At 36.3% G+C, this 15,940-nt stretch overlaps 1 protein-coding gene and 1 non-coding gene across 11 annotated transcripts in view; one reads left to right on the top strand and one right to left on the bottom strand.

Annotated features, from left to right (window-relative positions):
• The window catches only part of CFAP54 (cilia and flagella associated protein 54), a 312,887-nt gene that overhangs the window by 180,352 nt on the left and 116,595 nt on the right, over positions 1 to 15,940 (bottom strand). For all 10 annotated transcript variants that reach the window (XR_011566649.1, XR_011566651.1, XR_011566650.1 and 7 more), the window contains 4 exons: positions 9,933 to 10,044; positions 9,479 to 9,579; positions 3,681 to 3,911; positions 1,258 to 1,400 (listed from right to left, as the gene is read on the bottom strand). Coding sequence is in view for 7 of the 10 variants with exons in the window: in XM_070789566.1 (XP_070645667.1) it covers positions 1,258 to 1,400; positions 3,681 to 3,911; positions 9,479 to 9,579; positions 9,933 to 10,044 (587 nt within the window). In the remaining 3 variants the exon portion in view is untranslated. The remainder of the gene's footprint in view (positions 1 to 1,257; positions 1,401 to 3,680; positions 3,912 to 9,478; positions 9,580 to 9,932; positions 10,045 to 15,940) is intronic.
• Positions 3,234 to 3,305, top strand: TRNAC-GCA (transfer RNA cysteine (anticodon GCA)). Its single transcript has one exon. It is a non-coding gene; the product is annotated as a tRNA-Cys (tRNA).

The following is a 15,940-nucleotide window of genomic DNA, read 5'->3' as shown; positions in this document are numbered from 1 at the left end:
ATCCTCCCGTTGCTGTGCTATAAAAACCACGGAGGACTTCTGCCACAAACATTCTCTTATTAGAACTCTGCATTAAACGCTAAGTCTCAATTGCAGAATCTATTGTAAATTTCATAGGAGGTCTTAGGGAGCTAGTTGAAAAGAAAACTCAAGAAAATATATACATATATATATAGTAGTCTACATATGAAAACTCGGACTCTTTCTATGTCTAGGGAATTTACTTTTAAATACTTTAATAGTCATAGAATGACATGTAGGTACCAGTAAAACTATACCCCAGAAGAAATTAAAAACATGTCAAGTACCTCAAATACGAATCAAAACTCCTGGGAAAGTTAACCAGCATATGAAATACTTTGTCCCGCAATAAGCCAAACAGCATTTAAAGTGTCATTTTTTAAAAATCTATATAAGAGGGTTTGCAATAACATAAAGATATTGGAGATAAATGTTTGCTCGTGAAATGAGTGGTATTCAAGGTAAGTGATTACTCAGGAATAGTGTCATCAGTGCAACACCCAAACAGAGAGCCCTGCTCACATACATCTCTCCACCTCTTGGGAGCCCTTGTCACCTGACCAGAAGACAGTATTGGCTGGTCCTACCATTAGAATATTATCTCATTCATCTTGGAGTAAACTTTCATGGAAGGTGCCGACTGAAGATCCTAAGGCAAGATCCTGAGTACAACTAGAAAGTCATGCCTGCTTGCAGCAGTATATTTGGTGGAATTTTTCCTGAAACTTGCGTGCATGTTCAGTCGCTTCAGTCATGTCCGATTCTTTGCGACCCCATAAACTGTAGTACACTAGGTTCCTCTGTCCATGGGATTCTCCAGGCATAGATACTGGAGTGGGTTGCCATTTCATCCTCCAGGGGATCTTCCCCACCCAGGGATTGAACATGTGAGAGCAGGCAGGGCTAACATTTGTTGAATGACCCAGTGAGTGAATACACAAAGGGCCTAGAACCAGGCACGGTATATCATCGATACTCAGTACAGGTTCTGAGTGGATCCCATAGGTTCTGCCTCCAAAAGGCATTCTTTCTGTTTGTGTTTCTCCATCTTCACCAACTTTGCCTCATCCAAGCCTTCATCACCTGAGAGTAAGTTTTCACTTACTTTGGCCACTGAAGGCTATGAATATTTTTTAAAGAACATTATATTTGTTGAACGGGCAAATTGGGGTAGGAGAAAATTCAATATAAAAATATCTAAAGACAATTTGATAGTATATAACGTATTTATTTTACCTGATGGTAAGTGAGCCTTTCTTTTTTTAGCTGTAAGAAGGAAATCAAGCATCACTTTATAGTTTTCTAGAGTCATTCTTCCTGTTGGTAATACTGTTCCTGAATTATACAGTGAGAACATAGTAGGGTCACATGATCGGAAACTGCAAAGGGAAAAAAACTCATTGAAAAAACAATAGAAGCAAAATTGAATTCTGTCAAATACTAAATAAATAAATAAATGTTTCAATGAAATTGGATTTAGCGCCAAGTTACCCTGATTCAAACCTGAGGGAGTTAAAGTCACTGAGTTGTGTCCAACTCTTTGCAACCCCATGGACTGTACTCCAATAGGCTCCTCTGTCCATGGAACTCTTCAGGCAAGAATACTAGAGTGGGTAGCCATTTCCTTTTCCAGAGGATCTTCCCAACCCAGGGATTGAACCTGGGTCTCCCACATTACAGGCAGATTCTTTACCATCTGAGCCTTTCAGTCATTGTGTGATTGGACAGCCAGAGAAGAAGAGTTCTCCATGTCCAGAGGATAGTAAGGAAGCCCATCTGATCTGAACTGTTTTCCCTTTCAGAGCCTCAAAAATGGGTCACTTTGCTGAAAGTTTTCTCTGTCAAGAAATCTAAGTACTTCCTAAATGCTAACTTGGTCTAGTCCACATAGACCAGAATTTTATTTTAACCAAAACTCTGGAGAAACAGAAACTGAATTCAAGTTCCTTGCAGATTTCAACCTGCATATTTTATCGCTGGATTACTGAAATAAATACCCTCTTAATTCATATCCCTATCATCAGTCTCTCCTTCCTCCAATCCATCCAGTATTTTGCTATCAGAAAAATTTCTTATCATAGCCCTGTTTAAAAAAAAACCTTAAAATGGTACATAAATTAAAATTCAGATTTATAGACAGTTAAGACTATCCATGTTCTGGTACCGACATTCTCTTCCGATCATTTCTGACCACTCATTTTCAGATGCCCTAGACTCTGGTCAGACCACTAGGGGCTCCTGTCCTGAGTTTCCTACCTGGGCTGTGACTCGTTCTTCCATCATCCCGGAAAGCTTGTTTCTCTACCTGCATATTTTAAAATCTTGCCTGTCCATCAGGACCCAGGCCAAGTAGCTTCTCCCGTGAAACCTCTTCTGGTAGTCTCAGCCAGTAGAAAGCCTCCTTCCCAGGTACAAAGACTTTATACCTAAAAGGTGTAGTTCACCTTTTACCTTAATTGACTATTATTTGTGAACATTTATGAGCCACTCTACCAGATTCCAACTTGTAGATCCTGTTCATCTCAGAATGCACCTCATGCCTACCTCAGTACCTTGTTTCTAATAAGTGCTCAATGAGGGTTTTGTTTTGGTTTTGGCTGCGCTGAACTTCCCAGGTAGCTCAGCGGTAAAGAGTCTGCCTGTCAAGCAGGAGACACAGGTTCGATCCTTGGATTGGGAAGATCCCCTGGAGAAGGAAATGGCAACCCACTCCAATATTCTGTGCCCACTCCAGTATTCTTGCCATGGACAGAGGAGCCTGGTGGGCTATAGTCCATGGAGTCACAAACGGTCGGACACAACTTGGCCACTAAACCACCACCACATGCAATTTGTTGGATCTTAGTTCTCCAACTGGGATCAAACCCCTACCCTGTGCAGTGAATGCATGCAGTACTAATAACCAGACTTCAGGAAATTCCTTCAATGAGTAGTTTTTTTAAATGAAAAACTCTGGTTACATAAAGTTACTCTGGTTACATGGTATTCTGTATTATGTATTTATCTTATATTTTTACCTCCCATTTTATCTCCTCTAACACTTTAACCAAAAATAAACAAGAACAGGAAAATATCTTTTGAGTTAATGACAGAAAGTATAAATTATATAAGAAAGTATGACCTGTGTTTATGGAGGCTTAAAATATACCTCTAATGAAACAGAGATTTGCCTAAGGCCTACTAATATTTTGGTTACTATACAGTTAGGGGGATCCCTGGTGGCTCAGTGGTAAAAGCATCTGCCTGCAATGCAGAAGATGCAGGTTCGATCCCTGGGTTGGGAAGATCTCCTGGATAAGTAAATGTCAACTCACTCCAGTATTTTTGCCTGGAAAATTCCATGGACAGAGGAGCCTGACAGGCTATAGTCCATAGGGTAGCAAAGAATCAGACACAACTGAGAGACTGAGCATGGAGAGGTACAATTAATATTAAACTTCTCTTGGAAAATTCACTTTCTCCTTTCCCTGAAAGCTATATTGAATAACATATTCAAATGTATGTAAATTAGTACTTATATCCAGCACTTGTTTGGGAAAGATTCTGAGATAAGAAATTTTTAAATATACCAAAGTTATCATCAGCATTGGAGCCCTGAACATACAAACACTATCCATGTTTCTGAGACTAAAACAGTATTCATTGATAATATACTATACCTGACCATTATCGGTGAAGAACCAAATTTTATCTTTGTACGTTCCCCTAGCTTTGTTAAAAGCAAGTTGAAGTGTGCGCTTGCCAGATACAGATTCATCTGAGCTTTCCAGGGCATCTCCTCAAGAAATATTTGATGGAACCTCTTCTTTTTAACATAACTTAATATTAAAGGATTCAAGTTTTCCACCAGGAATCGATGTGCTACTTTTCGAACATCAGCTCTCTTATTTCTGTAGAGGGAAAAAGAAGTTTTGCAATTACAAGAACTTTTAGACATTTTATAACAAAGAATAATCCCTGTCTGTACAAAATACAGCAAGAAATCACTTGACTGTCCTTATGCAAATGTGTCTGGCTTATTTGTCATCTCCTTAGTGCTAAAAATGTGAACCAGGACAATGAAGAAGGCATGAGGGTAAACACTGAGGACAAGGACACTACAAATTGCCTTCGATTCTCTCTGCTGTCTGTGTCCTAGGCCCAAACCAAACAGCTTTTCTTTTCCGTCACCGAAAGACCACTGAGATTAGACAACCAAATTATAAGGTAATGTTCACATTCATCAACTAACTTCAATATTAAACAAGAAAATCATTTCTCTGTTCTTTTCCTTAAGGAAAAGAAAAACAATGGAGCCAAATTTTTCCTATCACTATCTAGATTACAGAGGAAATAAAACATCAGTCAACTCTACATGCAATAACTTCATACATCCATACCCAATGTGCTCTGAAAAACACTAAAATCTCAAGTTTTGGCTAATAGTTCAGATTTTAAGGATAATACATATTCAATTTGTTTCAAATTATTTCTATCAAAATCTCAAAGTAGCCCATCTAATTTCATAGTTACATAATTGTTTATATGGCATGACTTTATTTCTTCAAAATACTTAATCTGTTTTTTTAAAACAGTTGATGATGTTGCTGCCTCATTCTACCTGATTTATACTGAAAAAGGGGGGAAAAAAGATCTCAATTTGTAAGTTAAAGAATCTTGCTCACTTTAAAAGTTAACAAGTATGAATCTGAGTCAACACACACACACAGAAATAAAGGAAGGGAAATAGGGATGGATGGATGCAAGGAAGGAAGGAAGAAAGGTAGACCTTGCTGCACTGGAAGGACAGATATTCTAGAGAATAAAGGAAGGAAGGAAACTATTTTTGACATGCAGTGTTGATATTATCATTCAGTGTGGAGTTATTCTGTATTCGTTGGTGACTGACTTCCTTTGAATCCAAGGTTTTCTGAGCTTTTGCTGTTGTTTGGTTATCTTTGGTTAGCTTCTCTGATAGCTCAGTTGGTAAAGAATCTACCTGCAATGCAGGAGACCCCAGTTCAATTCCTGGGTCAGGAAGATCTGCTGGAGAAGGGATAGGCTACCTACTCCAGTATTCTTGGGCTTTCCTTGCACTTCAGCTAATAAAGAATCTGTCTGCAATGTGAGAGACCTGGGTTCAATCCCTGGGTTGGGAAGATTCCCTGGAGAAGGGAAAGGCTACCCACTCCAGAATTCTGGCCTGGAGAATTCCATGGACTACAGTCCATGGGGTCACAAAGAGTTGGACACGACTGAGCAACTTTCACTTCACTTCACTTCACTTGGTTGTCTTGGTAATGGCATGTGATTTCCAAACAGAAATGTTTTAAATACCTCAACCCTAAAAATTAAAACTATAATTTCCAAAATAAAAGTCAATCTTTTTCTTGTGTGAGATGGTTGTGAAAGTGAATTCGCTCAGTCGTGTCTGACTCTTTGTGACCCCGTGGACTGTAGCCCGTCAGGCTCCTCCATCCATGGGATTTTCCAGGCAAGAATACTAGAGTGGGTTGCCATTTCCTTCTCCAGGGGATCTTTCCATGTGAGATGGTTAAGTCACTTCAAGAAGCCAAGGAGAGTGACTGAACCAGAGGCATCTTCCCTGCTAGAGAGGGTAGGATGGTGAAAGCTCTCGCTTTCGCGTTAGGATTATTTTGAGCTGGAGGTAAATGAAAATCAGTAGATGCAGAAGGATGCCTTCTTGGAGATGCCCTTATCTAAGGGAAAATAGAAACTTCTGAAAAATATGAAGAATGCCATAAAACTCCTCTCCTGGGAAATTTTATGACTATGAAGAGGGAAAAACAGCACCTAGATGGACCTGCCCAAACAAGTCTTACTCCATTTGTTTTCTCTCATATTTCTACCACAGTTTGTTGCCCTTGAAAGCCTACACCCCTGGTCATTCTACTGTAAATTCATTGTCCTTTTGAAGATGCCCTAAGCCCAAATCCTAACCACCCCTTTGAGTTACTCATCACTGAGTTCTCCCATGCATAAGCATATGTTAATAAACCCCTGCTGTTTTTCTCTTGTTCATCACTCTTCTGTTAGTCTAATTTTACCAAGTTCCAGCTGAAGAATTTAGGAGAGTAGAAGGAAAACTCATTTTTTCTTTTTTTGCCTTAAGTCTCAGTGAACCTGTTTTAAAAAAGGAACTGGGAAGTAATAAGTATAAAAGCAAAAATTAAGGGAAAGGAAGATAAACACAATAAAGAGGACTGACAAAGACAAAATTTGGCTCTTTGAAAAAATGGGGGGAAAATAGACAAACCTCTGGCAAGATAAATCACAAAAATATGAGAGAAGACAAAAATTAATGAAGTTAGGAATGAAACAGTGTGCAACTGTAGATATAGCAGAGATTCAAAGGATAACATGAAAACATAATAACGTTTTATGAATAACTTTGAAAATTTGGTAAAATGGATAATCTCCTAAAACATAGAATTCATCAAAAAGAACTAAAACAAAAATCACAGACTCAAATTGGCTATTCATCTTAAAAAAGTTGAATCAGTAGGTAAAAAAAATGAATGTATGTGGGCAGACCTAGAATGCTATAATAAAATATATATATTTGGTCTTTGTCTTTTATTTCAGGTATAGAGCTCCTAAAACTTGGAGTTTCCTGAGTGACAGGAATCTCCTGTTATTCATGATGCACTCCTTTGGAATACACCTGAGTCTAGTAAGGTGACTCAGGGTTGGGCTGTTAGAGAGCCTCAGCATAGAGGTTGGTCACTAGAAAAATCAAACACATGATGAGTAAGTGGAACTTTCAGTCTCAACCCCCAGTCTCTGGAGAGAGTAACTGCAGACTAGGTTTTTTAAAAAACCTATTAACAATGAAGTTCAGAGGGCCTCCAGTTTGGTGAACACATCCACGTGCTGGGAGAGTGACACATCACAACTCCGTAGAGACAAAGGCTCCTGTGCTCAGGACCCTTCCAGACATCATCTTACGAACTCCTTCATCTGGCTGATCATTTGCATCCATTATAAACCAGTAAACATAAGTAAAATATTTTCCTGAATTCTGTGAGCCATTCTAGCAAATTACTGACCTGAATGAGGGGAAGAGGAGTTATGGGAACCCCCTACTTGGAATGGACTCAACAGAAATGTGTGTACCTGGCCATCCTATTTGTGGCTGGCACCACAAGTGGGGCAGGGTCCTTTAACTTGTGGGACTAAGGCTGTCTCCAGGTAGATAGAACTGAGTTTAATTTTTAGGCTATAGTTCTACAAGGTGTTACCACTAGGAGAAAACTAGGTGAAGGGTGTATGGGGGTCTCTCAGTTCTCTCAGTTGCAGTCAGAGAATTGGTTGGTTTTGCATCTTTGGATATAGGATATCCTTTGGGGGCAGTTTCCAGTTTTATTTATTGATGGTTGTTCTGCAGTTGTGATTTTGGTGTGCTCGAGTGAGGTGAGCCCAAGGTCCTTCTACTCCACTCTCTTGTCCCAACTCCCTGAGAAGTGGTTGGTTCTGGAAGACACCCCATTGGAGTCAAAGGTATGAGACAAAGACACTGCACATAGTTTAACATTTACATATTAATGTAATTTGACTGCACAGATTAAAAAAGAAAAAAATCTCAGTGGAGAAATATTCAGCAAAACTAAACACAATTCAGAAGAAAATTTTTAGAAAACAAGAAATCAGACAATTTCCTAAATTTGATACATATGACAACTTGCTAAATGACAAAAATGAAAGAATAGACTACTCAATAAAAAGAGTTATTCAATTGGGTATAATGAAACTTTAAAAAAAAAAGGAGAGAGAGACTCTTCCTCTCACCATTCACAAAAATTTATTCGAGTTGGATGAAATTCTCAATTGTAAAATCAAATATTTACATTGAAAAAGAAAATATTTTACTCAGAAAAAATTTCAAAAATAATAAAATGAAATGCTGATACCTTTGATCCCATTAACAATTACAACTTTTAATTTAAAAAAGAAGACCTTTAAAATGCAAATGGATGAATGACATCTGGGAAAAGCATTAGTATCCAAACCTTTAAAAATAAATGAGAAAACAAAAGTTGTAAATGAGCAAAGGATCTAAACAAGCAGTCTTGAGAATAGAAAAACTCTAGGCTTTAAACAAATATGAAAAGCTGCCTAAACTCATTCATAATCAAATAAATAAAAATTCACAGCTCATAGGTCCACAAAAATTTGAAAATTTGATACTAATAGTAAGTATCAGGGAAGATGCTGAATAATGGAAACCTGACACACCACTGATGAAAATTTTAAAGCAATTTAGCAATATCTAGAAATGTTAAAATGTTCATATCCTGGAAACTACAGTCCTAAGTATTTACCCCAGAAACTCTCAAATGTGCATGTGGAGATGTATACAAGAATGTCCTTTGTAGCACTGTTTACATAATGGAAATGTGGACTGGACTTATATATAATCAACATGAAAAAAATCTCGCAAACATAATATTGAGGTATAAGAGCATATTAGCAAAACAAATTGTAAAAAATAACACCACATGTTCTTTAGGGGCATACACATATATATAATTGAAGTATAAAGCCAGTCATAAGCATGATAAATGCTAGGTTTTGGATAATATTACTACTGGGATAGAGGGGGGACAGAAATGCATTCCAAATGTTTTATATGGCACATTGCATATTGAGTACATGTTCATTTTTTATATCATTTTCTATACTCACCTAAATTATACCATAATTTAAATAAAGAAAATGAAGGAATAATCAAACAGATTGTGAGGCAAATGCAAACAAAAAGAAAATGAGAGTGGTTTCATTAATATTTATATGCTGAACATTACAATCAAAATCACTAAGCAGGTAAAGGAAGACATTACATAATGAAAGTAAACGATATAAAGAATCAAAACTGTGTACTCATAACAATAAAAGCTAAACATACCACAGTATTATGAAAGTGAAAGTCGCTCAGTCATGTCCCACTCTGCAACCCCACGGCATGGAATTCTCCAGGCCAGAATAATGAAGTGGGTAGCCTTTCCCTTCTCCAAGGGATCTTCCCAACCCAGGAATCGAACCCAGGTCTCCCGCATTGCAGGTGGATTCTTTACTAGCTGAGCCACAAGGGAAGCCCAATAAGTATTATAGTTTTAGTTTTAGAAACAAGAACACCATTGGCCAATACTTAGAAGTAATTTACCAGTTTGACATCCTGGCCACTCTTAATCTAATTTACTGCAGCCACCAGCTCTACCCCAGGACAGTTACTCTCTAGTATATCATCCTGTTCATTTATTCTATAAAATTTATCAAAATTTTCAATTTTCTTGCTTATTTGTATGTTTGTTTATTTTATGTTCCTTTTAGTAGTATGTAAGCTCACTGATGGCAGTGATCCTATCTGTTGTGTCTACCAGTGTATCCCTGGTGCCTAAAATAATGCGCAACACATGTAACTCTCAAGTGAACATTTAATTAATTAATCAATCAATACCTTTCATGCTCCGGCATTTCAGAAATAAAGGGATTTTTATTCAAAAATTCTCTTAGAGTTTCCTTTCTTTTAGCTTTTTTTCTTTGCTTCATTTCTGTAGTCTTAACACAGAAGATAACAAAAATGTTACAAATTAAAATCTGAACACAAATCTGAGTACAACATAATTTACTTGTATTCTAATGCTTACCTCTTGACATTACAACAGTGATTTCTTTATGCCCTTCAATTAAAATTATTTATCAAAAGTAACAGAAGTACCACTGTAGATAAAAGATTATAAAAATATCCATATAACTTAAGAATTAAAATATATTGTATAATTAAAAGTTTATGCTTGTTGGTATTACCTTCTGTTTAATATTATAATAAATTATAGTGCAGCCAACCATCTCTAGATACATGAATCTCTTAAGTTCACTAACTGAAAATTCAAAATTTACATGAAACTTACTTTTCCAATCTCCACTACTGCAGCTCTGTACTTCTTCACAGGTTTGATGACCTTTTTAGACAAAGTATCCTTGTATTTCAGTTTTTTTATTCCAAGAAGGGACTCATTCCTCCTATTACAAAAAGATAAAGTCAGTTAAAAGGATATGCAAAAATTTGCAAAACTACCCCAAAGTAATAAATTTTTAATGAGTATTGTCACTGAAATTATTCTAGAAGCATTTCCAAAATTGGTTGCATTCCATGCATAAATGAGACTGTGATACTCCCAGTCCCATCAAGGAATAGCTGGCCTCTCAAAAGAGCAAAATGTAAATCATAGCATCAAATGTGATGAGAGCTGAAGTATCGATATGATATAGAACAAATAGAATCGAACTGGAAAAAAAAAAAAAGTGAACACTTTCCTTTCAAACTAAGTGACCCTAAACAGGATATCTTGCTTCCAACAGATTCAGTCCCTTTAGTTCTACCATGTGCAAGCTCCCAGCCACTACCACCTTCGGACATCAACAGGAGCTAAGCATTTTAGATTACTACACTCATCCATGGGGATCTGCAGGGGCTTGGTTCCAGGACCCTCTCAGATACCAAAAGTCAAGGAGGCGCAAGTCTTTATATAAAATGGCATACTATTTACATATAACCTACACATATCCTCCTGTTGCTGCTGCTAAGTCACTTCAGTCGTGTCCGACTCTGTGCAACTCCATAGACATCAGCCCACCAGGCTCCCCCATCCCTGGGATTCTCCAGGCAAGAACACTGGAGTGGGTTGCCATTTCCTTCTCCAATGCATGAAAGTGAAAAAGTGAAAGTGAAGTCACTCAGTCGTGTCCGACTCTTAGCGACCCCATGGACTGCAGCCTACCAGGCTCCTCCATCCACGGGATTTTCCAGGCAAGAGTACTGGAGTCGGGTGCCATTGCCTTCTCCGCACATATCCTCCTATACAGTTTAAATCATCTCTTTAAATCATTTAAGTTGCAATGCAAATTCTGTATCAGTTCAGTTCTGTATAAATAACTGTAAATACAACATAAATATTATGTACAAAGTTAACAGGAGTGTGGCAAATTCAAGTTTTACTTTTTGGAACTTTCAGTAATTTTTTTCGAATATTTCTGATCCATGGTTGGCTGAATGCCTAGATGCAGAATGGATGCCAATGTCCAACAATATTAAATGTCCTCCCTTTCCCCTAGCTGGCATTCATTTTGGCAAATGTTTTGTCTGCCTGAACTATAACACAAAGCTTGGACCATTGATCAGAGGGAGACTTGGGAATCCCTTCTGTGCTCTGCTACTTACATTCTGAGCCTAGTTGCCTGCTATTTTCCAACCAGCCTGGTCTCTCCTCTACCTCCTATCTCTCCCACCCCACCAGAATGCTTTTGTGGCTGTTATTCCAGAAAAAGCTGGAAAGAAGAGGAGGTTATGGAGCACCATCTTCCCAATCCTGTCAGCAATCTCCTCCATGCTCTGCAGAATGCTCTTCCACTGAGTAAACTCCTCCACTTCTCCACCTCTTCATAGAATGCTTTCTCCTAGCTCTGACTGCTTTCTATTTTGCTGATGGTGTGTTATGAAAAATAATATTTCTAAACTTTCATATAATCAATGTTATTGATCTTTGATTTCATGGCTTATTCATTGTTTTGGTTACATACGTCATGCCTGCTTCTGACCCAAAACATTGATTTCCAATGACTGTCTGCCTATTAATTCATAAACACAACTCTGTTATACTTTATTCGACAGAAAAGCCTCTCTTTTCACCCTTTTTTATTCTTTAAATATATTTCATTACTCTAGCCCATTCCATACAAACTAATCTGATTGGAATTGCATTAAACCAATAAGTTAATTTGAGAATAATAGAAATCTTTACAATATTCCATCTGCTCATCAAGTAATGTACTATTTCTCTCCATTTATTCCAGTCATTTTTTAATACCTCTTAGAAAAGATGTTGGTCTTTTTTATATTAGCCTAAATCCCCTCACAATTTCTGATAAACTTAATCCTGTACTTCACAACAACAGAATTGTCTTTCCATTATACTTTCTAGTTGACATAGCAAAGCATTGATTTTGCATCTACCCATCCTATGGAATTCTATTGTTAGTTCTGATAGTTTTTAGTTAACTTGTTAAGTTAAAAATAATAATAACTTGCAGATATCAATCCTTCTATTTTCTGAGTACTTCACCTTGGAATTCACTTGGCAAACATTTTGGGGACCCTATCATATGACAATCATATGAATTCTAATCCTAATTTCTATTTCTTACTTTAAAGCACTGCCAATAATGTTCAAAATGGTATTTTTTAATAAAAGATAGGAGGAATAATAGGTTTCTGTGTGGTCCTGCATATTTTAACAGAAAATCTTCTTCTAATCCTGATTTGCTAGGAATTGCTGTTGCTGAACTTCATGATATGACTTTTCAGCACAAAAGATTCCTTTGACTACTAGTGATAATTATATTTAGACTTCTTATGATATATTGAGAACAAAATCTACATTCTCACAGCTAAATTTATAAGCTAGTGTTTTATTTTGATTTTGTATATTTCTAAATAAAGTCAACCCCTAATTTTCTACTTTTTTATTCTCTTTTTACACATGTGTTATCAGAGCCTGCTGTAAAAATTTACAAGGAAACTACAACTACACTCTGAAGTGTGTGTGTGCTCAGTCATGTCCTACTCTTTGTGACCCCATGGACTGTAATGTACCCTGTCAAGTTCCTCTGTTCATGGAATTCTTCAGGCAAGAATACTGGAGTGGGTCAGCATTTCCTACTCCAGGGGATCTTCCCACCCAGGGATCAAATCTGAGATCTCCTGTGTTTCCTGCATTGGCAGGTAGATTCTTTGCCACTGGGCCACCTGGGAAGCCCTGAAGTAGCTTTATGTAAAACAAAATTATTTGTTCCTATGAGAGAACTTGCTTAAAAAGTTTTTGATCTCTCCAAATATTTTTTAATTTTATTTTTAAACTTTACAATATTGTATTGGTTCTGCCATATATCGAAATGAATCTGCCACAGGCATACATGTGTTCCCCATCCTGAACCCTCCTCCCTCCTCCCTCCCCATACCATCCCTCTGGGTCGTCCCAGTGCACCAGCCCCAAGCATCTAGTATCATGCATCGAATCTGGACTTGCGACTTGTTTCATATGTGAATGGCATTGAAATATGATCTCTCCAAATTTTTTACTGCTTCAATAAATTCATATAATTAAAAATTTTCCAGATAATCATCACTTTAAGTTAGATTTTCAAACTGATTCATGTTAAATTACATACATTGTTTTCTAAAATTTAACAACTTCCAAATTTATGACTATTTTCTCTTTGGATTACTTACATTTCACTTTTTCTTATTTTGTTGGCCAGAAAATTACCTAATTTATTTATATCTTCAAAGACTAAACCTAGCAGTTACCATTGGACTATTTTAAAACCAATTTATAATTGATTAATTTCAACTTATTCTATTTCTTCTTTCTACTGTCTTAGATTTATTTTGTTATTTTACCAATTTCTCGAGTTCAATAAAAGCTAATTTAATTTTATTTTACTCTTTTAGTAAGTAACAGAAGCTTCTAAAGCTAAAAATTTGTTTTTACTGCTTTGAATACATTTGATATTGGACTTCTCACTAGCATGATTTTCATGCTCTATACTTTTAGATTTAGCCTAAGGGAGAGAATGGGGGCAAGAGGAGAAGGGGATGACAGAGGATGAGATGGCTGGATGGCATCACTGACTCGACGGACATGAGTCTGGGTGAACTCCGGGAGTTGGTGATGGACAGGGAGGCCTGGCGTGCTGCGATTCATGGGGTCGCAAAGAGTAAGACATGACTGAGCGACTGATCTGATCTGATCTGATCTGATAGTTATATATAATTATATATACCAGTCATCATTTTGTTATAATATTTCAGTTGTACTGTATGAATTGCATTGTATGAATGTGATCTTTACAAATTTTAGACTAGGTGGTCTACTGAGATTTATTTTGCAGTTTAAAAATTACTTTTCTAAAATTTAATAAGTGCTATAATATAAAGGGTGTTTAGTCTCAGTTGGCTATATATATTAAATTAATCTTATTAGTTATATACATTTTCTATGTCCTTATCTCTTTTTAAGTATCATGTTTAACTCTCAATATCATTATTTTCTATCAAATTAGCCTTCTTTTCATCAGTTATTTCCATATACTTTTATTTTTTGTTATGTAGAACATAAAAATTCACTAAATATCTTCATTGTGATTTATAAGCATTATTAATAGAATCAACAATGTGAAAAGTTAGCATTAAAAATAAGTAACAAAGAGATTACTTTTAAATGTTCCCAAGACAAATAATTAAAATTTTAAAAGAAAAAACCCTAAAGTTTAATCTAAATCCTTACACCAAAATAAATTCCATATGGATTAAAACACTAAATCTAAACTGTGAAACTAAAAAGTTGGAAGAAAACATTGCTGCATATTTGTCTGTTGAAGTAGAAAAAAAGTTTCTTCATGCAAAAATATGTCAAGCATACAAATACAAAAAGAAAATAGATATTACTAACAAAGTAGAGATCAAGGACTTACTTCTGCCCCTCCTCTGTATTTTTTGACTTGAAGAACATCCTAGAACATCTGCCAAGGCTTAAATGTTGAAATCATTACCTTTGACTTGAACTCACTTATACTGTTCAATCTCCAAACTCATATCCTTTTTTGTACCACTGGTCTCAAACACTTATTCTATTTTCCTATTTCAGATTATCTATTCTTCTTCAGTTGGACCTCCATGGTCAGCCCTCCAAATTTTACTGCACACTGAAAGTGCCTTCTGATTTTCTTTGGTATCAAGAATATTATTTACAGCTTCCAAGGTTCTCATTTTGGCTATCGTTTATTCAATTTGGTGGGACTTTCTAATTCTGTCCAGCTCTCTCATTACAATGGCCTGCTTTCATGTAATGAAAGCAATTTCCTCTTTCATCTTTTGAAAATACAAAGCACATGTATTTCAAGCTTTTGTTCTAATAAATGAAGTGCCTATTTTAGGAAGAATATTTTCCTGTAGGTTTTTATGAGAATGTTCCTCTTTGACATTTTTAAAGTAGATCTTGTGTTACTGATGTTTTTCCTACAATGAGATAGATTAGACCTATGTCCAGTTTTAAAATCAAAACCCAACTACTGGAAGAAAAGCTGAATTCATTTGGCGTCTCTCATAACTAGTTGGCACAAAACACAATTTTCCTTGGGGGCAGAGAGAGCCATTTAGGCTTAGTGAATAAAAGGGTTAACTTTAAAGTTTTACTACTTCTATTTGAGGAACTCCATTCACATATACATACGGGAACCCCAAGGAATGACTGCTTGCTACTGTAGAGAATTAGAAAAGCATAGTACATGGCCAAAACCAGACTTCAAAACCACACCATACACAAAAATAAACTCAAAATGGATTAAAGACTTAAAGTGAAGAACCTGAAACCATAAAACTCCTAGAAGAAAACATAGGCAGTATGCTCTTTGACATGAATTTTAGCAATATATTTTGGAGATGTCTCCTCAAGCAAGGGAAACAAAAGCAAAAGTAAGCAATCATTTTAACCTGTTAAAATAAGTTGTAAACACCTTAAAGAAAAAAAAGCATAAGTAAACAAATGGGACTACATCAAAGAGAGGGGGAAGGGGAATTACTGATGATAGCCCAAAGGCACAAACTTCAGTTACAAGGTAAAGAACAACTAGGGATGTAATGTACAACATGATAAAGATAACTAACATGCATGCTACATGTTACAAATAAAAGTTTTTAAGAGGGTAAATCTTAAGAATTCTCACCATAAGGAAGAAAAAAAATTTTTCTGCTTTTATTTTTTTTTAATCTTTTTTTCTTTTACTTTACAATATTGTATTGGTTTTGCCATACACCAACATGCATCCACCATGGGTGTACACGTGTTCACCATCCTGAACC

This window comes from Bos indicus, chromosome 5 (genome assembly GCF_029378745.1).
Source record: "Bos indicus isolate NIAB-ARS_2022 breed Sahiwal x Tharparkar chromosome 5, NIAB-ARS_B.indTharparkar_mat_pri_1.0, whole genome shotgun sequence".
Lineage (NCBI taxonomy): Eukaryota > Metazoa > Chordata > Mammalia > Artiodactyla > Bovidae > Bos > Bos indicus.
The sequence above is the reverse complement of the archived record's forward strand: the minus strand, read 5'-3'. Positions and strand labels throughout refer to the sequence as shown.